The sequence below is a fragment of the Gorilla gorilla genome, chromosome 6, assembly GCF_029281585.2.
Source record: "Gorilla gorilla gorilla isolate KB3781 chromosome 6, NHGRI_mGorGor1-v2.1_pri, whole genome shotgun sequence".
Classification (NCBI taxonomy): Eukaryota; Metazoa; Chordata; class Mammalia; order Primates; family Hominidae; genus Gorilla; species Gorilla gorilla.
The window spans coordinates 12,637,951-12,664,428 of NC_073230.2; the positions used below are offsets into that span (position 1 = coordinate 12,637,951).

At 48.9% G+C, this 26,478-nt stretch overlaps 1 protein-coding gene across 5 annotated transcripts in view; it reads left to right on the plus strand.

Annotated features, from left to right (window-relative positions):
- The window catches only part of WIPI2 (WD repeat domain, phosphoinositide interacting 2), a 41,323-nt gene extending 15,149 nt beyond the window's left edge, over positions 1 to 26,174 (plus strand). For 3 of the 5 annotated variants that reach the window (XM_019031403.4, XM_019031400.4, XM_055346451.2), the window contains 10 exons: positions 9,256 to 9,425; positions 10,941 to 11,037; positions 11,467 to 11,564; positions 12,300 to 12,392; positions 17,010 to 17,080; positions 20,270 to 20,377; positions 21,629 to 21,793; positions 22,556 to 22,663; positions 24,063 to 24,193; positions 25,287 to 26,174. In XM_019031403.4, coding sequence (XP_018886948.1) covers positions 9,256 to 9,425; positions 10,941 to 11,037; positions 11,467 to 11,564; positions 12,300 to 12,392; positions 17,010 to 17,080; positions 20,270 to 20,377; positions 21,629 to 21,793; positions 22,556 to 22,663; positions 24,063 to 24,193; positions 25,287 to 25,399 — 1,154 coding nt within the window. In that variant the 3' untranslated portion in view covers positions 25,400 to 26,174. The remainder of the gene's footprint in view (positions 1 to 9,255; positions 9,426 to 10,940; positions 11,038 to 11,466; positions 11,565 to 12,299; positions 12,393 to 17,009; positions 17,081 to 20,269; positions 20,378 to 21,628; positions 21,794 to 22,555; positions 22,664 to 24,062; positions 24,194 to 25,286) is intronic. The other 2 variants (XM_019031404.4, XM_019031402.4) reach the window with 1 other exon arrangement.
- The last annotated feature ends 304 nt before the right edge of the window (positions 26,175 to 26,478 follow it).

Consider the following 26,478-nt stretch of genomic DNA (forward strand, 5'->3'; position numbering starts at 1 on the left):
ATCCGCCTCAGCTTCCCAAAGTGCTGGGATTACAGGCGCGAGCCACTGCACCCGGCCCTGGCCTATTAGTCTTGAGTAATGACAAAAATATGTTCACTCCAGAGTGATTGGTGGTTCATTTCTGCCTTTTGCAGAGCCGCCTCTCCTACTTGTGGTTACTGACTCTTGTAAATGTGATGAGAGTTACAGATCTGTCTCCCCCAGAACACTCAGTGTTTAGCATATGGTTTCAGCGACGTTAGAGACTCACGCAGCCCATCCAGTTATCCACGGACACCTGGTCTTTGCAGTTGGCCCTCACACTTAGTTTCTGTCCTGCCTCTGCTGCTGCCCATGTCCCCACAGGAGGAGGTGGCTCACTGTGCAACCTCCACCTCCTGAGTTCAAGTGATTCTCCTGCCCTAGCCTCCTTAGTAGCTGGGACTACAGGCATGTGTCACCACGCTCGGCTAATTTTTCTATTTTTTTTAGTAGAGATGGGGTTTCACCATACTGGGGAGGCTGGTGTTGAACTCCTGACCTCAAGTGATCCACCTGCCTCTGCCTCCCAAAGTGCTGGGATTATAGGCATGAACCATCATGCCTGGCCTTATCTACAATTCTTAAATCAACTCAAACTGAGTTCTTTTTTTTTTCCCCCCATGCAGTCATGTGCTGCTGCTGTTTTTTTTTTTTTTTAACTACCTGTTTCTGCCGTTTGCCTGTTTTTCTGTTGGGTTATTTATCTCCTCATGACTTAAAGCAAATTAGCCATTTGTTAGGGGTTGCAAATATTTTTTTTTTCTGTCATTTGCCTTTTGACCTTGTTTATGATTCTTTTCACTATTCTGAAGTCTTGAATTTCTATGTATTCAAATGCATTGGTCTTTTTTTGTAAGGCTTCTAAATACTAGAAGGGGTTTTTCCTGCTCCCAGCGTGTACATGAAACATTTCCCAAGGTGGTCACCTAATACTCTGGGGTCGTGTTCTACCTTCAGTACTTGGAGTGCATTGGATGTAAGGAATCCCTCCCTTGCATTAAGGGGCTGGGAAGGATGCTTGCCTGTGTCCTTACTTATGTAGAGGGGCTTCCTCTGAAGCATTTAGGGTGAATGTCAGAAGGAGCTTCTCTTCCAAACTTAAATAAAGAAAAAATCATGGAAGCAAAATGGTAGAAAGTTAATATTTGTTGGATTAGGTGGTGAGTATATGGAGGTTCATTTTACTGTTCTCTTTTATGAATATTTGCAGTTAAAAACGAGCTTTTCTGCCTTCATCCTCCCATCCCTGTTTAAAGCATTCTGAAAGCTCTGCTTTTTCCCATTAACATTTTAGAAAAACCATTTCCAAGTGATGGTTGGTGGTATTACCTTCTCAGCACCTGCACGTAAGCAACTGAAGACATCATTTTTCTTTCTAACATTTTATTAAAGGAAATTTTCAAACTGAAAAGTGGAAAGTATTTTACAGCTAACACCTGTGTATCCACCACTTAGATTCTTCCCTTGACATTTTACTATACTTGTCCTAACACACACACACACACACACCATCTATCTTTTTTATGTTTATTTCTTTTTTTGAGACAGCATCTAGCTCTGTCACCCGGGCTGTCAGGCTGGAGTGCAGTGGTGCAATCATAGCTTGCTACAGCTTTGACCTCTGGGGCTCAAGCGATCCTCCTGCCTCTGCCTCCAGAGTTGCTGAGACTACAGGAGTGCACTGCCATGCTCAGCTAATTTTTCGATTTTTTTGTAGGGACACGATCTTGTTATGTTGTCCAGGCTAGTCTCAAACTCCTGGGCTCAAGTGATCCACATCAGCCTCCCAGAGTGCTGAGATTACAGACAAACCACCACACCTGGCTTTATTTTGTGTGTGTGTGCATTTCCAGGTAGATGGCAGGCGTCAGTACATTTCTCCTTAATACTGAGTAGAGTTCAGTGTTTGTTTTTTTCTTGTAAGGTAAAATTTACTTACAGTGAAATGCATCTATCTTGAGTGAACACTATGTGAGTTTTAACAAATGCCTGCATCTCTGTGAACTGAAACCCTATCAAGGTTTACCATCACTCCAGAAAGTTCTCTCATACTTCCTTCCAGTCTCAGGTCCCTTCTGCCCACATTCCCCAAGAGGCAACCAGTGTTCTGGTTTTTTTCTACTATAGATTAGTTTTGTCTTTTCTAGAACTTGATATGAATGGAGCATCTACTCTTTTGATGACGTTTCTTTTGCTCTACATTTTTTTTAGATTTATCCACATCTTATGTCTCATTTGCCCAGTATGTGAATATATGACAGTTGTTGATGTATTCTTTTCATGACAGTTATCTGGGCTTTTTGTAGTTCAGCTATTATGAACAAAGCTACCATGAACATTCTCGTACAAGTCTTTTAATGGACACATATTTTCACTTAGATAAATATTGTAGTGGAATTGTTGGCTAGATATATGTTTAGTTTTGTAAGAAACCCCCATAACCTTCTCCTAAGTGACTATACCATTTGTGGTTCTGTCAGTGCTGTATGAGAGTTCTGATAGCTCTGTGTCCTCACTAACTTTTTTTTTTTTTTTTTGAGAGAGTCTCTGTCGCCCAGGCTGGAGTGCAGTGGCACAATCTCAGCTCACTGCAACCTCCACCTCTGGGGTTCAAGCAATTCTCCTCCCTCAGCCTCCCAAGTAGCTGGGATTACAGGTGTGCACCACCACACCTGGTTAATTTTTGTATTTTTGGTAGAGACGGGGTTTCACCACGTTGGCCAGGCTGGCCTGAAACTCCTGACCTCTGGCAATCCGGCCATCTCGACCTCACAAAGTGCTGGGATTACAGGCGTGAGCCACCATGCCCAGCCTCCTCACCAACTTTTGATATTACTAGTTTTTTTCTTTTCAGCCCTTCTGATGTGTGTATAATGATATCTTCGTGGTTTTAATTTGAATTTCTCAGGTAACTAATGGTGTTGAACATTTTCATGTGCTTGTTGGCCGTTTATATATCTTCTTCTGTGACATGTCTGTTCCAGTCTTTTGTTGCTTTTTAGGTTTGGTTGTTTATCTTTTTATTATAGAGTTGTTAGAGCTCTTTAGATATTCTGGATACCAGTCCTTTGTCAGATATGTTTTGTGACTGTTTCTCCTAGTCTGTGGCTTGCCTGTTTTCTTTCTTCGAGCAAATGGTTTAAATTTTGATGCAGTCATATTTATGTTGTTGTTTTTTTTTTTCTTCCATTTATGGTTTTTGCTTTCTAGGCCCTGTCCAGGAAACTTTTGCCTACCCTACAGTCAGGAAGGTGTTTTCCTATGTGTTCTGTGAAAGCTTTATATAGTTAACACTATACATAAAAGCTAAAGTTTTTATATTTAAGTCAATAATCTATCTCATTAATTTTTATGTATGTTGTGAGGTATGAATCAAGGTTGTTTTTTTCCTAATGGATTCCTATTCCATCATCATTTGTTGAGAAGATTTTTCTTCCCTCCTGGGATTGCTTTGGTGCTTTACAGTCCTGTGACCTGTGAGTCTGTTTCTGGACTCTTTAGTCTCTTCTAATGATCTATTTGTCAGTCTTCAACTTTGTTCTTTTTCAGGGTAGCTTTGCATTTTCTAGTTTCTTTTCCTTTCCATATAAAATTTAAAATCCACTTCGTCTGCAAAAGAGCCTGTTGGGATTATGATTAGGATGGGATTGGACCTAGAGATCAGTTTGAGAGTTGATACGTTAATAATGTTGAGTACCCAGAATATGGTATATCTCTTCATTTATTTAGCTCTTTTTAAATTTGTTTTGGTAATATTCTGTGATTTTTTTTTTTTTGATATGGAAGTCTTACATCTTTTGTAAAATTTATTCCTAATACTTTGGATTTTGACATTATCATAAAAGAAAATTATTTCACTTTTCCAGTTTGCTGCTGGCCTAAACATATAGTTAATTTTTTATATTTTAATCTCGTATCCTATGGCTTTGCTAAATTCATATATTAAATAGTTGCTCCATAGATTCCTTAAGATGGCAGTGAAGGCTGTTTGATGTCTTGCTTGCTAATGTTTGTGCCTTTTATTTCTTTTTCTTGCCTCACTGCAATGTGTAAGACCTCGAGCACAAAGTAAGGAGAGTGAGTATCCTTGCCTTGTTTCTAGTCTGAACGGGAAGAGTTCAGATATCTTCACCATTAAGTACAGTGTCAGCTGTAGATTTTCTTAACTGTTCTTCATCAGTGAGAGAAGGTTCTTCCTAATTCCAGGTTTCTTAAGTTTCTACCATGAATGAGCATTGCATTTTCTCATGCTTTTTCTGCATCTGTTGGGTTGGCACAGTCTTTCTCTGTCCAGTTGAATTGGAATTTATCACCACCTCTAATGGCGACTTGCTCTTTGAGATGATCGTCTCATACTGTCCTCACTTTGAAATCTCCCACCTCCATCCCATCACAGTTAACACCTGCTGCTGCTTCAAGAGAGGTTTGTGCTGTCGGTCTGGGGCTCCCTTCTCTTTCCTTCTTCAGGTGACCAGCCCCCTAAGTGGTTTGTTCCTCCAGGCAAACAGTCTCAACCATAAATCCATCTCAGTATATCTAGTAGCTCCTGTATTTGAAGACAGAAACTTCCCTTGCCCGTGCATATCCCCCAGCCCCTCCCATATTTCTACTTCTCCAGAACATAACTTCTTTTTTTGTTTTGTTTTTTTGGTTTTTTTGGTGGAGTCTTGCTGTGCTGCCCAGGCTGGAGTCTGGTGGTGCCATCTCAGCTGGCTGCAACCTCCGTCTCTCAGGTTCAACTGACGCTCCTGCCTCAGCCTCCCAAGTAGCTGGGATTACAGGCACCCACCACGATGCCTGGCTCATTTTTTGTATTTTTAGTAGAGATGGGGTTTCATCATGTTGGCCAGGCTGGCCTCGAACTCCTGACCTAGGTGATCTGCCTGCCTCAGCCTCCCAAAGTGATGGGACTCCAGGCGTGAGCCCCTGCGCCCAGCCTGTAGCATAACTCCTATAGGTAGTTGCCTAAGTTTTTTTCCACTTCTCATTCTCTTTCATGTTTCAGCCATTCTTCCTACACATCTCCATCAAAATATGTCGAGGTCGCCATATAAGCTCCTCGCTCCCAGACTCGGGGGACGCGTCTCATTTCCTCTTCCCTCCTCTGCAGTGCTGGGCACAGTTGCCTGCTTGCTGTTCTTCAGATGCCCTCTTCTGTTGACTTCCATCTCATACACGGTCTTGGCTTTTCTCTTACTCAATCTCCTTTGCTGACCTTTGGCAGTTTCGGTGCCACACAGGGCCCTGGGCCCACATCTCTTTGGCCTCCTCTCCGTGATGGCAGTTACTGCCCTGTTTACCACTGTATACTTGGGATGGTCTCTCCTGGTGTAGGATCTGCTGTTTGTGTTGAATGGGTGAAGTAAATAAGTCGAGTTTTACCAAGCAAAGCAGTAAGAACCTATTATTTGAAAAAAAATAAAAATACAGTTGATTCTTGTTGTTCACAGTTCTAGTCTGTAAGTCTCTGGGACGCTGGATTAGCGAATCATGAAGTGTTGCTCCCAGGGGAAGGATTGGTAGGTGGCCTCTGGTCGCAACATTTTCCTCAGCTGATCAAAAGACAGCCTCGTTTTGTGTGTGCTTCCCTGCCTCAAGACATGCTGACGTAATGGGGATTGTTGGTTCACTAACATTGAACTCGCGGCTCGCATAGAACTCAGCCCACACATGTGCTTTCTCCGCGGGGTACATCCCAGGCTGCTTGTGCTTAGGGCCACTCGACGACACTCAGCACTGTGCCAGGGCCAACAGTGAAATCAACAACAAGCACAAAAGTGCAAAAAGCAGACACTCAGTAGCACTATGTAGACCATGAAAAGGACAGTTGTTTTCAGAATCAACACGAGAAAATAGGACGTTGCCCTGTGTGACCTCAGCCAGGAACATGTGCATCATGTGACTCAAATCTTTTCCCGAGGCTGGGAGCGGTGGCGCACGCCTGTAATCCGAGCACTTTGGGAGGCTGAGGTGGGTGGATCACCTGAGGTCAGGAGTTCAAGACCAGCCTGGCCAACATGGTGAAACCCTGTCTCTACTAAAAATACAAAAATTAGGCAGGCGTGGCGGCATGCAACTGTAGTCCCAGCTACTCAGGAGGCTGAGGCAGGAGAATTGCTTGAACCCGGAAGGCAGTGGTTGCAGTGAGTCGAGATCACGCCATTGCACTCCAGCCTGGGCAACAAAAGCAAAACTCTGTCGCAAAAAAATAAAATCCCACTTTGCATGTGTCTACAGACGGCTGTAAAACACCGTGAGTGTTTATGCAGGGTCACAAATAAACCTTACCTAGCAGGTGAGTTCACAGATACTGAGCCTGTGCATGTTGAGGAGCAGCCCTATTTGGAAGTAAGTTCTTTTCACCACTGATTGGATTTAGGAGGCCAGTGGATTTAAATAAAATGGTACTTAATAAAAAACCAGTTTTGTGTATACCAGGTTTTCCTATGTGTCCCAACCCTGGAGTTAATGAAGCTGAGAGTCCAACTCTTCTTTCACCATTCAGGAAGTAGATATCAGGTCTTACAGCTAATTAGAGCAGAGCTGAGACTGGAATGTGACTGTTAAACTCACCTTCCTGCAGGGTCGCCGTGGCACCCAGTACTCACCAAGGTTGTAGTGCCGCACACACGCCCAGTACATGTGTTAGGACGCGTGCCGCTGAGCTTCACCAGGAGCACTTCTGCCTCTTGGATGTAGCACTGGGGTTAATGGCATTTCACCACCCACTGAAACTGAATGGCACAGAGATTGAGTTTTGTTTTTTGTTGTTGTTGTTGTTGTTTTGATGTTTTTAAAACAACACCATTTGGGGAGTTTGGGGAATATCCAAAATCTGGTCATAAGGTCCATTCCATCCATTCAGCCAGTGTGGAAGGAGCTCCTCCTCTGTGACAGGCGACATTAGACCTGGGGGTGGTGCAGCCGTGAATGGGCCAAACACGGCACCTGTCCTCAGACCATCAGTCCAGCAGGGAACTCTGTCGCTCAGCCATTGCCTAGATTCTCAGTGGTAAGCACGGTGACTGCTAGAGGCAACAGGTACAGGATGCATCTGGGCCAGTGCGTGCAGCCCCTAATACTACCAAGTACTACCTGAGAATGGGGTGCCTGGAGAGTGAGAGGCTGGACAGTGGCCGGGGAAGGGCCTTGTGCCCCTGGATTTGCACATCTGGCTGCCGGATTTGAGAAGTGAGGGTGGCAGCCTCAGGACACCAGCCATGATCATCGTTCAGTCCTACCCTCTTTTTTGGGGCAGGACTGGTATTACAGACAGGGTCTCACTCTTTTGCCCAGGCTGGCATGCAGGAACGTGATCACGGCTCATTGCAGCCCCAACCTCCTGGGATCAGGCACTCTTCCTACCCCAGCTACACCGGCATGCACCACCACGCCCAGCTAATTTTTGTATTTTTTGTAGAGATAGGACCTCACTATGTTACCCAGGCTGGTCTCGAATTCCTGCCCTCAAGCAATCCTCCCACCTTGGCCTCCCAAAGTGCGGGGATTACAGGTGCGAAGCACCGCATCTGGCCCCAGCCCTCTTTCTCGCCCACCGCCTAGCAAGAGGGCTGCCGTGACTTGGTATCCATGTCAATCTCCGGAGGGAAAGAGAGGACTGGTTAGAGAACCAGGGTCTGATCTTTAGGGAAATTATTTTTACTGCAAATAATTGACATTCTGGGTTATGCACCATCTCTTCTGAGTTGGGTTGGCCTCGTGTGTGAGTGGTGCTGCGTGCCAGGTGCTAGAGGTGTATCCGCTGACAAAGATTCCTGTGTCCACGTACTGGCATGATCCCTCCTGATCGTGCCTTTCGTTGACAGATCCTGGAAGACGGTGGCCCCTAGTCTGAGATGCTGCTGAGCAGAGAAGCTGCAGACAGAGCCTGTCCTCCCCGGCCCCCCCACCCTGCCACCATCTCCCCATTTGTGGCAGACGCTTGCATCTGTTCCTTTTGAATGAAGGTCACTTGCTGTTGTCAGAAAGAAGGTTTATGACAGCTTTCTGGTAAAAGCAACTGAAAAGACACTGAATGGATGCTGTGAAGAGCTCAGGATGATGCGCTTGTGTTTATGGCCCGTTCCATTGGACGTGGTGTCGCGCTGCACGATGGTGCGTAGGTCAGCGAGGGGCCGCGGGTGCGATGGTCCTGTGAGAGGAGCGGCCGTGTTTTTGCTGCAGCTTTCCCATGTTTCATTCACACACACAAGTACTTGTCACTGTGCTGCAGCTGGCCACAGTATCCAGTTAGTCACATGCGGCGCGGGTCTGTAGCCAGGAGCCACAGGCCACAGCATACAGCCTAGTGGCATAGTAGGCCTACCATCTAGATCTGTGTTTGCACGACAGAATTGCCTACGGGGCTTTTCTTTGTTTTGTTGTTGTTGTTGTTGTTTTTGAGATGGAATCTCGCTCTGTGGCCCAGGCTGGAGTGCAGTGGCGTTATTTTGGCTCACTTCAAGCTCCGCCCCCTGGATTCACACTGTTCTCCTGCCTCAGGCTCCCGAGTAGCTGGAACTACAGGTGCCCGCCACCAAGCCTGGCTAATTTTTTGTATTTTTAGTAGAGGTGGGGTTTCACCATGTTAGCCAGGATGGTCTTAATCTCCCGACCTTGTGATCCACCCACCTCGGCCTCCCAAAGTGCTGGGATTGCAGTCGTGAGCCACCGCGCCCGGCCCCTTCAGGGCATTTCTTAGAACGTAAGTCAGCGTTTTGTGACACATGAGTGTAATAGCAACATCTTTTTAATAAATATGTGTCATGCCACTTTGGACATGTGTGATTCTTTGGCCAGCCTCAGTGTGCGAGCACATAGGCTAGCGCTCAGCACATGAGTCTGTGGAACCCAGGGGAAGCAATTGCAGTTTCATAGTAGTTTGTGTCTTAATTAAGGGAGCCCCTAGACCTTACTCTTTCACTTTACCTAGGAGTTTGGTTCCTAAACTCACCATTCAAATCCAGCAACAGAACTGACTGAAAGGAACCTTTGTCTTTCGTGTGAATGCTCGTGAGGGGCCATCCTTAGAGTGGAAACGCTCCTGAGGCTCCAGCGACTCAAGACCCTCAGACCCCCAGGCTGTCCCCACCCCATGACCACATGTTCCACAGGCACCCTCAGCGCTGTGCCCTGCGTGTCGCCCAGGCAGGTGTTTGTTTTTGAGCACAGATTCTGCCTGTGGCCATAGCCATGTGGAGATGTTCACGCATGTACTTCCCTTTGTGATTTCAGCCGATACGGAAGATGTGTGCATTGTAGAGAGATTGTTCTCCAGCAGCCTAGTGGCCATCGTGAGCCTTAAAGCACCAAGGAAGCTAAAGGTTTGCCACTTTAAGAAGGGAACTGAGATCTGCAACTACAGCTACTCCAACACGATTCTGGCTGTGAAGCTCAACAGGCAGGTGAGCGCTGCCCCAGCTGGGTATGGGCTTGTCTGTTGCTCCCTCCAGCACTCTGGGACAAGCCCACCCCACCGGCATGCCCCTCCGTCATTCCCTTGCTGCCTGGCCCCACGTTGCTGGGCACAGATCCTTGCCTACAGAGACCAGCTCTGTTTCCTCACCCACCAGCTTTGCTCAGCCCATTCCATTCACGACAAATGCCCGGGCCTCTGCCACACTGCTCCCATACAGGCGTCCCCGGCACCACCCAGAGGGTGGATGGCAGTCTTTTTCACTTATTACCTGGTTTTGCTTTTATAAATGTTACTTAAAAAAAAAAAATTTGTCCGAGCACAGTGGCTCACGCCTGTAATCCCCACACTTTAGGAGGCCGAGGCGGGCAGATTGCCTGAGGTCAGGAATTTGAGATCAGCCTGGCCAACATGATGAAACCCCGTCTATACTAAACATACAAAAATTAGCCGGGCATGGTGGCAGGCACCTGTAATCCCGGCTACTCGGGAGGCTGAGGCAGGAAAATTGCTTGAACCCGGGAGTCGGAAGTTGCAGTGAGCCGAGGTCATGTCATTGCACTCCAGCTTGGGCAACAAGAGCGAGACTTCGTTTCAAAAAAAAAAAACTTACAGACTTTTTTTTTCCTTTTGTAAATTGTTAGTTTAACTTTGAATTCAAGATGAAGGATTTATTACTTTATCTCCTCCTAAACGAATAAGACTGTCCGGCACAGAGGAAGGACGTGGTGGGTGGCACGTGTGCGTGTTTCACGCACGTGTGTGTGTCTCCCAGCTTGTGCTCACACCCAGGGTAACAGCACCACCTGGGAGACCCCTGGCAATCTGATTCTGCCCGCGTTCCCTGCAGGGAAAGCTGATTAGGCTGCTGGCTGTAGAGTGGACATGATGACAGCCAGTAGCTGCACTCTGAGATATAGTGACTAGGTGAAGTCACAGTAGAGACTGTGACTCTAGCATTTGCGTAACGCTAAACTAAATGGCCTGGTTAGAATTCCCAGTAGAGCTGGGGTGAGTATGAGGGAGAGGTGCACCCGGCCTGGCTCCTTCTTGATTGTTGATGGAAAGCAGCTGTATCCTTGGCGCTTCTAACATTGGTCTGCATGGTGTTCTAGAAGGAACTAAGATTGTGAAGCCAAGGCAGGGGTGGATCACCTGAGGTCAGGAGTCCAAGACCAGCCTGGCCAACATGGTGAAACCCCATCTCTACTAAAAATACAGAAATTAGCCAGGCGTGGTGGCAGGCACCTGTAATTCCAGCTACTTGGGAGGCTGAGGCAGGAAAATCACTTGAACCCGGAAGGGAGAGGTTGCAGTGAGCCGAGATCACACCATTGCACTCCAGCCCGGGTGACACAGCGAGACACTGACTCCAAAAAAATAAAATACAATAACAGTAGAAGGAACGAGAGCGTCATAGTCCAGGAGTCAGTCAACTGGAGATTGGGGCAGGTACTGCACTGGCCGTTGCTTCACATTTGGTTTCGTTTTGTCTCTCGCCTAGAGGCTGATAGTATGCCTGGAGGAGTCCCTGTACATCCACAACATTCGGGACATGAAGGTGCTACATACGATCAGGGAGACGCCTCCAAACCCTGCAGGTGAGCTAACTTGTGAGGAGAGAATCCCATTTTTCTGATTTTGCCCTTGAAAGATAGCTATAGGTGAGAGAGATTTTTTCTTTTTATAGGTTCCGCAGGTGAGACAGATTTTAAAAGTATTGATCCCAAACCAAGCTGCCTTCCTACTGATGCTGGTCATGTGACCACATAAACTCATTGGTTTGATCAACTTTCAAGTTTGAGGTTACTGATCAGTTCAAACCAAAGGCCTTTAATCCTTTACAATACTGGTATCACCTAAGGTGGGGATTTGGGGTTGCAGAACTTTCTTAACACAGCAAACAAGATTGTATCCAAGCTATTATTTGTTCCTAATGCTCTGTTGAATGAACGCTGAATTATGTCTGACATCCAAGAAGGAGCTCTCAGGTGGAAGTTTGCATCTCATCCTCCGTGTGTCGTTTGCAGGCCTGTGTGCGCTGTCAATCAACAACGACAACTGCTACTTGGCGTACCCAGGGAGCGCGACCATCGGAGAGGTGCAGGTCTTCGATACCATTAATTTGGTGAGATGCCTTTCCTGCTCGAATAGCTCTCTAAAGTGTGGCTTTTTCCTGAAGAGGAGCACCGTGGTGTCCCTGGCATCCTGACTTGGCTCAGCAATACAACCGCTGCACCTTTTTTTTTGTTTGTTTTTTTGTTTTTGAGACAGGGTCTTGCTCTGTCGCCCATGCTGGAGTGCAGTGGTGCAGTCCTAGCTCACTGCAGCCTCAACCTCCCAGGCTCAAGTGATCCTCCTGCCTCAGCCTCCCGAGGGGTTACAGTCATGCAACACCACACCCAGCTAATTTTTTATTTTTGTAGAGATGGAGTCTTGCTGGGTTGCCCAGGCTGGCCTCAAACTCCTGGCCTCAAGCCATCCTCCCGCCTCGGCCCCCAAAAGTGCTGGGACTACAGGCGGGTGCCCCGCGCCCAGCCCCGCTACTCTCTTCTCAGTAGCAGAGCAGGTCTGGCTCATTCTGCTTCTGGATCTGCTGCAGCGTTCAGACCAGTGCTGAGCTCCTCGCCACGGGAATGTTTGAAGGAACATAGAAAACCTTAGGGGTAAATCGCTTTGCTTTTTCTAAAGTTGGAGCATTTCCTTGGATGCCCAGCCCCAGTAAATCAAGTGGGTTTGGCATTTGTTTGGACCGTAATGGTGTTTTAGGAACAGCTAATTGGCACTTGCGGACCAAGTGCCAGCCCTGGGGCGTGGGCGGTCACTGTGCGGTGGCCACGCTTTATTGGTGTCCCTTTTTCAGAGAGCTGCAAACATGATTCCGGCTCACGACAGTCCTTTAGCGGCACTGGCCTTTGACGCAAGTGGAACTAAACTTGCCACGGCTTCGGAGAAGGTGAGTCTGCTTTTCCCCGGGGGAGCACTGGTGCCAAGGCGTCCACAGACTTTTTCAGTTCTGTTCACACAGCCAGCTTAGAGGCAAGGTCCTATACTTACCAGCTCCGGGAGAAGCAAAGACAGCCACCCGCTTGTCAGGCCACGGGCGTGTACTGCCCGAGAGTGAGCGGAGCTTGCGGTGTGCCACTGGGACTGGAGAGCTGGTCCACATTTGTAGTAGAAAATACAGAAACGTCCAGAGGAGACAGAAGTGCCGTGTGTAACCACACCGCTCACCCAGTGTGTTTCTAAATGATGAAACTAACACATAACAGTAAAGAACCCAGACAGTGATGAAACGTGAAAAAGCAAAGACAGAATTCTATCCAGCTAGTCTGAACACATTTCAGTGTATTTCATTCTCTTTAGTCCACAAAATTAGGATCCTACTATGGGTATAATTTATCCTTTTTCACTCTGCATGACATTTGTCTAAGTTCAAAAACACTTGTAATGGCCGCGCAGTATTTAGTTGTGATTCATGTCAACATCACCCTTTTGGGACTTTGTTTCCAATATGTTGCTGCTGTAGGTAGTAGTGTATTTAAGTCACGTATCAATGTTTTATATGTATTTCTAACTATGAATTCAAGAGATTCCAGTAGGAAGAATGTCTGGCTTTAAAGGAGATGGCCTCTAAATGTCCCCGTGTACCTGTGACCGCGTGGCGAGGCTCCCTGGCCCCCAGGAGACTGAAGGCTCCTCGTTCTCTTCCTCACTTGGACTCTGCCTCTCTTTTCGTTTCGGTTCCTCTTTTCTTGAAAGTTGCGTCTTCCATTCTTCTGTCTTGAGGTCGCGTCTGCTCTCCCGCCTCCGTTGTCTCCGCTCTTCGTTGGCCACCGATGACCTTTACTTTGATTTGGATATGATTTTGCTTCTCATTGAAATCCTAAAATAGCCTCCCCTTTCAAGCCATCTCTCCCCTCAAACTATCGACCAGAGAAGATACAATAAAACGTCGGCTCACTTCCTTAGCTTTCCTGCCTGGGCCTTTGTTCTTCAGTCTCACACCCGAGTTCTGTAATAATGATGTCACCGCTTATGGGTCACTTCTGGGTCATGAATTATCCTGGATCTTTTATCTTCATTACCTCATTTGTTTCCCCTCAGCAAGGTAAACAGTTCTCTGTTTCATAGCAAGGGCTCAGAGAGGTTAAGCGGTGTGCCCGGGGCCGCCCAACTGGGCAGCAACAGAGGGGTCAGACTCCAAGTCTGACTTTGATTCTAATTATGCTAGACTATCCCAATATCACCTTGTCCTTTTCTTTTCCCTTTGAAATGGCCCTGAAATTCTGTTACCCTTTGACTAATCAAAGTCTCACTGGTAACGTTTTTTTAGTTGCTCTTATAAAGGCCCAAAAGTACTTGATGGAATATTAAGGCCCATAAAAATAGAATTTTTTTTTCTGGACTATAAAGAGGAACCTTGATTGCTTTTACATGGAATTCTCTCATCTGTGGAGTGAGAGCAGCAAGGCCTTCCCAGCCCTGCTCTGTGTCAGGTGCTGAGGCCCCCCTGAGGCCTGTGACTTAATCCTGCTTTCAAGAATCTTGCGGTCATGTGGTAACAAAACAACTCTTAATTAATTAGTATTGCACGGTAGACGTGCGCCACAAAATTATGTCTTACCTGAAAGTTTAGGCTGCAGAGGACAAAACCTTTGCCGTGGTTATTTTTGTATATGGATGCAGAAAATAGTTCATTCTCTAATTCTCAATGTTACAAGCTCAATTTGTGTCCCTCCATCCAGAGAGAACCAGGTGTTCTCAAGTACCAGGTTTTTTTTTTTTTTTGAGACAGGGTCCTGCTTGCTCTGTCACCCAGGCTGGAGTGCAGTGGCACAATCTCTGCTCTATGCACCCTCCACCTCCCAGGCTTAAGTGATCTTCCTACCTCGGCCTCCCAAGTAGCTGGGACGACAGGCACCTGCCACCACGCCCGGCTAATTGTTGTATTTTTTGTAGAGATGGGGTTTCACCATGTTGGCCAGGCTGGTTTCAAACTCCTGAGCTCAAGCGATCTACAAACCTCAGCCTCCCAAAGTGCTAGAATTACAGGAGTGAGCCACCGTGCCTGGCCTGTATCCTGATTTCTAATAGCTGTATACTATCCCATTGTATGAGTTTACCATAATTTATGTAAACAGTTCCTTGGTGTTCTACACTTTAGGTCATCTGCTGCTTTTTACTTTTTTTTTTGAAACGGAGTCTTGTTCTGTCCCCCAGGCTGGAGTGCAGTGTGGTACGATCTCAGCTCACCACAACCTCCACCTCCCAGGTTCAAGCAGTTCTCCTGCCGCAACCTCCTGAGTAGCTGAGATCACAAGCGCGTGCCACCACACCCAGCTAATTTTTGTATTTTGAGTAGATGGGGTTTAACCATGTTGGCCAGGCTGGTCGTGAACTCCTGACCTCGTGATCCACCCGCCTGGGCCTCCCAAAGTGCTGGGATTACAGGAGTGAGCCACCACGCCCAGCCACTTTTTACTATTTATAAACACAGAGATAGTGCAGTGGCATGATCATGGCTCACTGCAGCTTCCACTCCTGGGACAACAGGAACGAACCATCAGGCTTGGCTGATTTTTTTGTTTTTTGTAGAGATGGGGTCTCGCTGTGTTGCCCAGGCTGGTCTTGAACTCCTGGGCTCTAGTGTTTCTCCTGTCTTGGCCTCCCCAAGTGCTGGGATTACAGGCATGAGTTACTGCATTCAGCTTAGGTAGTCTTTTCTTTTTCTTTCTTTTTTTTTGAGACAGAGTCTCTCTGTAGCCCAAGCTGGAGTGCAACAGCGCGATCTCAGCTCACTGCAACCTCCACCTCTGGGGCTCAAGCGATTCTCGTGCCTCAGCCTCCCAAGTAGCTGGGACTACAGGTGCGTGCCACCACACCCACCTAATTTTTTTTTTTTTTTTTTTTTTTTTGAGACGGAGTCTTGCTGTGTCGCCCAGGCTCAAGTGCAGTGGTACAATCTCGGCTCACTGTAACCTCCGCCTCCTGGGTTCAAGCGATTCTCCTGCCTCAGCCTCCTGAGTAGCTGGGATTACAGGCATGTGCCACCATGCCTAGCTAATTTTGTATTTTTAGTAGAGATGGGGTTTCACCATGTTGGCCAGGCTGGTCTGGAACTCCTCACCTCAGGTGACCACTCACCTCTCCCAAAGTTTGGGATTACAGGCGTGAGCCACCGCACCTGGCCCACACCCAGCTAATTCTTTCGTATTTTAGTAGAGATGGGGTTTCACCATGTTGCCCAGGGTGGTCTCGAACTCCTCACCTCAGGAGATCTGCCCACCTTGACCTTCCATCAGCCTAGATATTCTTAACAGTTTTTATATTTAACAGTTTGAACCTCCTAAAATTTGTATAGTAGGAGGGTGAATGTTGAATAATTCTTCCTGCCCTGCAAATTTGGAATGCTACCCATTTTAAGGCCTTTCTTTCCATCAGTCTATTTCTTTTTGTGCTAATTTAATACCATTATATCACTTGATAGTATTCTTTTAATATTCAAGCATTCAGTCCTGCTCGTTATTTTCTTGGCGCTTCTCTATTTATTCCCCCAGATGTTCATGTCTGTCTCATCATCCGCAGATCTGATATTAACTTGGGAGAAGTTGGCATCTTCAAGACACTTCCCATTAAAGCAGGCACATGCTGAGCTCCCTTGTATTCCTAGTTCTTTGTCTTAGTAAGATTTTCTTCGTGTGCATCTTACCATTTGGTGAGTTGGGATTGACTCCTTATAAGGTAGTTGAGATTTCCAGCTAATCGGCTCTCTGGATCCATAACTGAATTTAAAGTGGCAGGGAAGACCTTGGTGGGGTCTGAAGCCTCGTCAGACCACAAGGTCTTGCCCGTGTACCACACACAAATCCAGGCTTTTATTTATTTATTTATTTATTTATTTATTTGTTTATTTGTTTATTTATTTATTTATTTATTTTTTCCAAGATGGAGTCTTGCTCCAGAGCTGGAGTGCAGTGGTGCAATCTCGGCTCACTGCAACCTCCACCTCCTGGGTTCAAGCGATTCTTCTGCCTCAGCCTCCCGAGTAGTTGGGATTACAGGCATGCGCCACCACACCCAGCTAATTTTGTATTTTTAGTAGAGACAAAGTTTCTCCATGTTGGTCAGGCTGGTCTCAAACTCCTGACCTCTGATGATCTGCCCGCCTCGGCCTTCCAAAGTTCTGGGATTACAGGCATGAGCCACCACGCCCGGCCCAGGCTTTTATTTTTAATAGTTTAAACTTCAGATGACTCAGAACAATAGAATGATACGCCACTTTTGCCCTCAAGACTGTTAGTGTTGAGAGTAAGTAGTCATTTAAAATAGGTTTAAAGAAAAGATTGAACATTAAGTCAACAATAGAACAGGGGAGTGTTTTTCTATGCTCGTGGCAAAAAGTGTGGAGGTGATGTTCAAGGGGGACCCTGGGGGACCCCAGACTCCTTGGTGGCCCAGGGCAGAGCTGTCCTGGAGGTAGCCGTGTGGCGCATTTGCAGTCTGCTGTGAAAGATGGGAAATTCCTGTTTTAACTCAGCTCAAATTCTTCTTTTCTCTTTTCCTTCCACAGGGGACCGTGATTAGGGTATTTTCCATTCCAGAAGGACAAAAACTCTTTGAGTTTCGGAGAGGAGTAAAGAGGTAAAGTACATGAATGTCCAGAATGGATTCTGGAGGTTGTATTTGGATTTCAGTTTTATGTTATCTATGAACAAACAAGTAGAACCCCCAGGAGAATTCCACACGAGCATTTCTAGCCCGGCTAGGTCACCGGGTAAGATCTGGGCGTCGGTCTTGTCATGGGAATTGAAGAGCACTTTCAGAAAAGCAAATTGGGTTTTTGTTTGCGCTCCCACCCGCTAGTGTGAGAGTTGTGAAGCGCTCACGCAACCAGGTGGGCTCTCCAGTGCCCGGCAGCTCCCAGCCTGCTGTAAGGGACGGGGCGGCGACCTCATGGGTAGCACACCCTCCCCTTTAAAGGCCACGCTCTGAGAACCTGTTCCAGCTCTCCAGCTCCGCTTCCACCCTCAGCAAATGGCATTGGCCCCTTCTTTTAACCCAGAAGCCGCAGCCTGGAGTTCTCTTGTCTTCCTCCCTCCAGGCCGCAAAGCTTCCCTCATGTGTGCTTACATGCCTCCTGTGGCGCCTGCTTTGGAGGCAGGACTGTCCCTCCCTCGTCGGACAGTAGAGCGGGGGAGGCCTCGGGCTCTGGAGCCCGTGCCTCAGATCGGAGCCCTAGGGAGCACTTTCAGTCGCATGGCCGTGGTCGGCGGGACCCCACCTCAGGTCTGTGGCTCCACGTCTCTGATCAGTACCTCCCTCCCTGAAGGTGGCTGTTGAAAGAGGAGGGGCTGTCTTTCGGGGACTCTCCTGCCATCTGGTCCCCCTTCCTCATGGGATCCCCACAGGTGCAGCAGGTGCGCCTCAGTATCCCCAAACGTCAGCGCTCCTCCAGCTCCTGCCTCCTCGTGTGCCTTGGTCGTCTTCCTCACACCACATATTTCTGGATTTTTCCTGTGCTGCTTCTGCTTAGTCCCCTCCTGTGCCTGTTTCTGCCCTGGAGCCGCTCCTCAGCCAACCTCCTTCCTCACCCCCATGGCCTGTGTGTGTGCTGATCCCGGGGCTGGACATGTAGCCTGGCTTCCTTCTTGAGGTGCCCGTATTCCTCCTGCCTGCTGGGCACTGGGCACCTCAAGCCACCAGGCCAGTTTGCCCCTGGCCCCTCGTCCCTCACACTCCCCATCTTGGTAAATAGCGCCACTTGCCACCCCCGCCAGCACCCTGGCACCCAAGCCAGAGGGACTCGGCCCTGCATCCTTCCGCCTGAATGGTGCCTCCAGGGAGCTCCCAGCTGTGGGCCCGCCCTGTGCCCCTCCGGCCACGCCACCTGATCCAGGCTTTGCCTGGTTTCTGCTGTTGCCCTGGATTCCCGTCAGGCCGTTCTTCAGACTCTCACCCAGGCTGTTTGAAAAATGTAAATATAATCCAATCACAACCCACCTGACATCTCCCACCACACCTCTGTCCTGCAGGATTAGCCCCAGGCCCCTGCCTTGGTTCAGCAGGCCTCCCGGCACCAGCCCTTCCGCCCAGCCTGATTCTGTTTCACTGTCCCTGTCCTGGCTCTAGCAGTACTGCACTTTCAGATCCTCAGAAGAGCCGATCTCTTTTATCCACCAGGGTCTTGCGTGAGCTGGCAGATCTGGTGACCTGGCCGGCTTCTGTAACCCTGGGAGTCCAAGTCCAGTGTCGCCCTCGAGGAGGCCTTTTTTTGATCCTTGGGTTAAATCCCTTTCTCCATGCATCTCTAGTGCCTTCAACGTATTTTTCTCACATTCCTTTGCCTGTAGCAAATGGAATATTTGGGTGACCGCCCAGGGGGTTCACCTTGCCCGCTGCCTAGACAGAGCCGATTCATCAAGATGGGAATTGCAGTAGAGAAAGTAATTCATGCAGAGCTGGCCGTGCGGGCAGAGCTGGCCGTGCGGGAGGCTGGAGTTTTATTACTACTCAAATCAGTCTCAGCATTCAGGGAGCAGAGTTTTTAAGGATAACTTGGGTGGGGAGAAGCCAGTGAGCCAGGAGGGCTGATTGGTCAGAGATGAAATCTTAGGGAGTCGGAGCTGTCTTCTTGCACTCAGTGAGTTCCTGGCTGGGGGCTACAAGGTCAGATGAGCCAGTCCATTGATCTGTGTGGGGCCACCGGATCCATCAAGTGCAGGGTCTGCAAAATATCATAAGCAAACTTTCTCCCAAAGTTAATTCAGCCTATGCCCGGGAATGAACAAGGACAGCTTGGAGATGAGAAGCAAGATGGAGTCAGTGAAGCTAGATCTCGTTCACCGTCTCAGTCATAATTTTGCAAAGGCGGTTTCGTTTGCACCTCCCTGACCCCACCCCCATCGTTGGATGCTGCATTAAGGCGAGAACATTCCTAATTCATACCCCTACCTAATTCATACACATGGTCAACACTGACTCCAGGAAAACCCCTTGCTATTACGGACAGGGCTAAAAGTATCTTGTATTTCTAGGGTTATGAAGAAATTCACATGAATTTAGTGGCTTTGGGATGCCGATTGATTTTTAAGACACACTGGAGCCACTTTGCCTGTTGAAAGTTTTGCTCTGTCTTTTTTTTTTGTCTTTTTTTTTTTTAAATAATTGAGACAGAGTCTCACTCTGTCGCCCAGGCTGGAGCGCAGTGGTGCAATCTCAGCTCACTGCAACCTCTGCCTCCCAGGTTCAAGCGATTCTCCTGCCTCAGCCTCCCGAGTAGCTGGGACTACAGGCACCCGCAACCACAGCCAGCTGATTTTTGTAATTTTAGTAGAGACGGGGGGTTTCACCATGTTGGCCAGGATGGTCTCGATATCTTGACCTCGTGATCCGCCCACCTTGGCCTCCCAAAGTGCTGGGATTACAAGCTTGAGCCACCATGCCCATCCCTTTGCTCTGTTCTTAAACTTTACTGAGGTTGCCGATTTACCCTCTGGTGTGGAAAGAATGGCTGTAACTTAAATTACTGAGTTTTCTTTTACTCACCTTAGGACTATAAATCCATCCTACTTCAGCTAAAAGTGGTTTAGTGAAATCCTATTCCTTTTGTCATATGGAAGCTTGCAGCTGTGTTAACGAATTGTTCTTAGTATTTCCATTTGAACATTTTCCTCTCTCAAGGAAAATGTTTGAGAAGGTGGCTGGAGGGGAATAAAACTTACCAGCAGGCCCAAGTATGCCCGTGACAGGAACTCTTCTCCACCACTTGAGTTGAACCCCCGGGGCAGCTGCTGGCTCCGGTGGCCCGCCCCAACCTGCGCGTCTCCCCAGGTGCGTGAGCATCTGCTCCCTGGCCTTCAGCATGGACGGCATGTTCCTCTCCGCCTCCAGCAACACTGAGACCGTGCACATCTTCAAACTCGAGACTGTGAAAGAAAAGTGAGTTGCAAATATACGTTTCTTTAAAAATGATGCAAAACCCTTTGTCCCCACTTGCTGCCTGGATGTGAGAGGTAAGCACGGACCCGCCCACCCTCTGACATCGTTAGCCAGTGAAGACCCTGGAGCTGGCCATGGAGCGAGCACCTCTGCATCCAGGCTTGGCAGTGAGGAGGATGGGCCCCAGCAGATGAGCTTCTCCCACGGGCAGCACGCAGGGTAGACAGAGGCCTCACGTAGGGCATGGAGGGCCCAGGTGGACATCCTTTTGTCAGTGAAGATGGCCCCTCCTCAGGTTCCCTCACGACAAAAGCGTTTGTGATCAGACAGCCCACTAGGGTGAATGGCTGGTCTCTTACCTGCCCACGGGTAAGCAGAGACATGGACGGCTTCCACAAGAATTTATTATCGCAATGAATGTGTAGGATGAGGGGGGTCTTATCTTTTAAGAGGGTCTTACTCTGTTGCCCAGGCTGCAGTGCAGTGGTACAGTCATTACTTATTGTAGCCTCTAGCTGCTGGGCTCAAGCGATCCTCCTGCCTCAGCCTCCTGAGTACCTGGGACTATAGGCGTGCACCATGCCTAGCTAATTTTTAAAATTTTGTAGAGACAGAATTTTGCTGTGTTGCCCAGGCTGGTCTGGAATTCCTGGGCTCAAGTGATCTGCCGGTGAGCCACCGCGCCCAGCCTATCTTTAAAAATTTTTTAAAGAACATCTCACTCAGACCAGTGTTAACAATAACATACTTTAGGTGGTCAAAAATAATAAATTTTGTTAGGTATATTTCATCACAATTTTTAAAAAGACAAATGGAGCATGCCCCGCCCTCCCCCCCAAAAAAGATGAATAGCAACACAAACAGGATACGGGAAAATAACATTTTGGGGTCTATACTCAAGGTTTTTGGAGACTTCTGTTAACAGAGACCTAGCAGGGGTCATCAGTTAGGCCCTAGACGTCCTCACACCCTTGCAAAGGGGATGTGTGGTCAACTGCCACGTCTTGTCCGTGGCCAAAGGCTGCAGCTCCTCCCTGAAGCCTGAGCACCCCTCCCCCGACACCTCCCAGAGGAAGCTCCGTGACGCCCCTGGGGCCCTCAGTGTCTGCTTACAACCAACCCTGTTTAATTTTCCTGTGAAGAATGGAGACTTTTGCTGTCAGCTCCAGAGCTGTGCGTCTGTGTGAGTAGGGGGTGGCCGTCCCCCCAGGGAGGGTGCAGCTTCATGTGTCTGGTGGCCTTTCCTTCCAGACCCCCAGAGGAGCCCACCACCTGGACCGGGTACTTCGGGAAAGTGCTCATGGCCTCCACCAGCTACCTGCCTTCCCAAGTGACAGAAATGTTCAACCAGGGCAGAGCCTTCGCCACGGTCCGCCTGCCATTCTGCGGCCACAAAAACATCTGCTCGCTAGCCACGTGAGTAGAGCCGGCGCCTCCGTCCCCCACCCCGTGTGCCTCAGGCCGAGGGGCCCAGTCCTGGCGGCTTGTGACCCCTTCCGTGCTTCTCCTGAACAGGAGCAGCTTCTTAGAGCCGACACTCCATCGAGAGTTGTCGGGGATGGAAGGTCCCCTGGCAGGCGCTAGGCTTGCCGCTCTGTGCGGGGGTCCATTTTCACATGGGCTCCTGTTCTGTTTTTGTGGACAGTCTGCGGTATTAATGAAAGACATTAAGTCAAACCTCGTGAGCGTGCCGTAGTTAACCCTTTGGGGCCACAGAAACCGCACTTGCCGAGTCTCAGGCATCCGTCCGGCTCCAGGGTCTGGCCTCAGAACACACACGGGGCCTGTGGAGGTTCTGTGCTGCGTGCGGGAAAGATCGTCATTACATCCAGTGATGGCAGGGCTTTGGGCTTCCGTGCGTCTTTAAACATCATTTTCCAGTTTTGTTATCTGACTAGCATCCTGGAAAACTTCCCTGACGATGACTACCTATAATAATCCCAGAAGCCACAAAACTGGTTTCATCCTGCTCTCGTCTCCCGTGGGCTTCAGGGCTCAGCACACGAGTGCAGCCTTGGCCATGTGAGCCGAGGTCAGTGGGGCGCCAGACACCTGCAGCTGCCCTTGTGCTCATCTTGCTGGGATCTCTTCCCTCGCCTGCCACAAGTGAGGCTGCCATGTAGTAAGACCGTTTTTGTGACAGTTGTTTAGAATTTGGCTGCTCTTTATTCTCCCTAGAATTCAGAAGATCCCGCGGTTGTTGGTGGGTGCCGCCGACGGGTACCTGTACATGTACAACCTGGACCCCCAGGAGGGCGGCGAGTGCGCCCTGATGAAGCAGCACCGGTGAGTCTGCTCCGGCCGCTTCACGGAGCTGCTCCGCGCTGGCAGGGGGCTTTCGGGGCACCTGGCGAATGTTTGTTTATTTCCTTGCAAACCAGTGACATAGAGGGGCAGATTCCAGCACAGCGGCCCATGCCGCGCAGGTCGGGAGCTTCGCTTTCCCAGGTGAAATCAATGCCGCCGCAAGACAGGGAGCCCCGGGCTGCGGCTGGCGGTGTCAGGGCTCCCTCAGGGACTGGGCACAGAGGCGACGCAGGGGTGGCGGGAGCCGCATTTGTTCTTAGGTGGGGGAGAGGTGCTGGGAGGCCAGGCCCTCCTCCCCAGGGTGGAGTTTCGCATTTGGAAAGGAAGGGCACAGCGTGGTGGCCTCCACCATTCAGTGCACATGGCTGAGAGCCTGTTGTCTCACTGTGAGGTACAGGTTTGTTCTTGGAAAACAGGGAGTTAACATTTGTTCATTGGGAAGTAATGCATTTTCATTCTGTCTTACATGTTTTTTAATGATCAAAAAGTTCTAACAACATATAATTTTTTTTTTTAGAGATAGGGTCTCACCATCACCTAGGCTGGAGAGCAGTGGTGCAGTCACAGCTCACTGCAGCCTTGACCTCCCAGGTTCAAGGGATCCTTCCACCTCAGCCTCCCTAGTAGCTGGGACTACAGGCGCACAGCACATCCAGCTAATTACTTTCTTGTGCAGGGTCTTGCTAGGTTGTCCAGGCTGGTCTGGAACTCCTAGGCTCAAGTGAGCCTCCTGCCTTGGCCTCCCCAAGTGTTGGGGTAACAGGAGTGAGCCGCTGCACCTAGCTTTTTGTGTGTGTGTGTGAAATGGAGTCTCACTCTGTCACCCAGGCTGGAGTGCAGTGGCGCGATCTCGGCTCACTGCAATCTCCGCCTCCCAGGTTCAAGCAATTCTCCTGCCTCAGCCTCCCGAGTAGCTGGGACGACAGGTGCATGCCACCATGCCCTGCTAATTTTTTGTATTTTTAGTAGAGACGGGGTTTCACTGTGTTAGCCAGGATGGTCTCCGTCTCCTGACCTCGTGATCCTCCCGCCTCAGCCTCCCAAAGTGCTGGGATTACAGGCGTGAGCCACTGCACCCGGGCTAGCCTGACTTTTTTTGTAAATAGTGAATCCTCGTTATTAGTTAGTTCTTCCATTGTAAAAGTGAAATATTGTCTTGTTAGGTATAACTCCCTCTTTAGACTTTCCATGTAAAACTCTTCATGTAAAAATGTGTGCAGATACACAAGGAGATTAAAGTTGCCACGGCGTGATGAATGCCTGGCGTCCTGTGTGGTGAGTGGTTCGCTGGCTCTGTTGCCGCAGGGCAGCCAGTGTGTACTGCCCGCGAGGCCGCCCTGTGTGGAGATGCTGAGCTGTGTCGCTTTCTTCCCTCCAGGCTGGATGGCAGTCTGGAAACGACCAATGAGATCTTGGACTCTGCCTCTCACGACTGCCCCTTAGTCACTCAGACATACGGCGCAGCTGCAGGAAAAGGTACTTACGTGCCTTCATCCCCAGCGAGACTTGGTAAGGGGCGTGACGCAAACCTGGAAGGTAATTAGCCCCACAGCCCGGAGTGCTCCTGCCTTCTGCTGGCTCCGGAGCCACCCCACCAGCTCCTCACTGGGAAAGATGGGGACTGGTTCTGAGAACATAGGCGAGGTTGGTAAATGGGTGTTCCCAAGGCCTCTCTCAAGGCTGAATTCAGTTTCGTTTCCTTTTTTTTTTTTTTTAAAGGAGAGATGGGGTTTCCCTATGTTGCCCAGGGTGGTCTCAAACTCCTCCTGGGCTCAAGTGATTCTCCCGCCTCAGCTTCCCACAGTGCTGGGATTATAGGCATGAGCCACCATACCAGGCTCATTTTCTCCGTTTTTAAAGAAAATGTCATCCTGGCTCAGGTGACTCGGGGGTCACGTGACTTGGGCTCAGACTGGCCACCTCTCAGCCAAGATACCACCCTGAAAAGTACTGCCAAGTGTTTCACCTCAGTCTTTTCCCTCCCACCTTTTTTGTCCTTCAGCAAATCTGCATCGAGTACTGCCTTCATGCTGGGCCTGTGAAGTGCAGAAGCTGTAGGGGAATGAGGCCAGTGGGCTCCCCTCCGGCGGCAGCACTAAGACCCATGCATGAGACCCTCCAGCCACAGCCTAGGCTATGTGAGTCACCTTCTTAAAAAAGCCAACTCTCACTCCAGTGGGAGAGCCTGTGGCTTTGCACCCACGCAGGGCTGTGCCTGCTCGCTGCCACTCCCATCTGTGAACCGGCGCTTCCAGTTCATGAGCCCACCCTGAGAGTCTCCTAGTGTCATTTTTTTTCCTGGCGTTATTTTTGAGCTCTTAACCAGCTTGAGAGAGTTTGTGGCCTGTCCATTAGGGAGCCTCTGTTTACTGTGCAGGCATCATTTTGACATTTATGAATGTCAGAGAACAAATGAGTTCATCTCGAGCTGCCTAAGGCTGCAAAGAGTTCATTAGAAAGCAATCAGAATTCAGAACGTCTTAATACAGGCTGCAGTTTATAAATATACACCAGTGTTTCCAAAACACAGTCCTCAGTGTGTGTCATGGGGTCTGTGGTGTGTCCCCAGCCTTTGAAGGGTGACTTCGTCGTCTCTTTGCAGCCTACACGGACGACCTGGGTGCTGTGGGTGGCGCCTGCCTGGAGGACGAGGCCAGCGCCCTGCGCCTGGATGAGGACAGCGAGCACCCGCCCATGATTCTTCGGACTGACTGAACTTGACCTGTGACCTCTGACCCGGGGAGCAGAGAACACTGGCTTCACAGAGGACTTTGTGCATTGCTGCTATGAACTTTGACCTGAGTCGGGGGAGAGGATGGCAGAGACTTTATTAAAAAAAAAAAAGATTGTAGCGGTAGTCTAACTCCATAACGCTGAGGAAATACATCATTTTCACTTCAGTGGCTTTTAAATCCTGCTTATGAATTTTAGCTTTTTGTTTGTTTGTTTTCTCTTTTTGCCAAAATTAACTGTTTGGTGAAGCCCGCAAAACCTCCTCGCTTTGCATGCATGAACGTGCCAAGCCAGCATAGGGGAGCTAGAAGCCACTTTCCAGCCACCTGCCGTTGGGTTTTTTCATATCTGTACATAATGCCGAGTGCGTAAGGAAACCGTGGCGTCACACACAGTGGGTCTGCTTGTCAAGGCCAGTTCTGCAGTGGCAGGCCCGGGGCTGCCCACCAGGTGTGCTGGGCAGACTTCAGCTGGGACAGAAGTCCGATCTCCCTAGGGCCCCACCTGGACCATTTTCCCTCCGTTTTGTTTTGTTAATTAAATTCTTTCCAAATTGGATCACTCTGGGATTTCTTCCATTGTGGACTTTTGTTTCTGATCTTGTTTTCCATGTGGATATTGGAGGAGAGCGAGGTTCTTTCTGATACTAAAAACCTTTCTTTCAGGCAGCAAATGAACTTGAAAGGTTGCCTGGACTCCCTGGAGCAAAGGAAAGCGATTTTGTTTGTATAATTAAATGATCTGTTCTTCTACTTCACTCTTCCTGTTGAAAAACTGTGTGTTTTTTTTTTTTTTTTTAAGGAAAGTTTGTAGCTCCTCCTATGCCCAGGAAAGCACAGAACTCAAGTGTGGTGGCCGTCTGAGCTGTCCTTTCGCTGGCCCCGCTGGCCGCAGGGGCTTCCTACCTGTGTGAGAGGTCGTAGCGGGAGACAGCAACAGAGAGTAGGTGGCTGGGCCACGTCCTTCACAGGGCGACATGTGCCTTTCTATTTTCATCTTAGAAAATTCCCTCAGCAAACCGATGAGAGATTGTGGTTGCAAGCTTCAGCATTTGCCTTGCT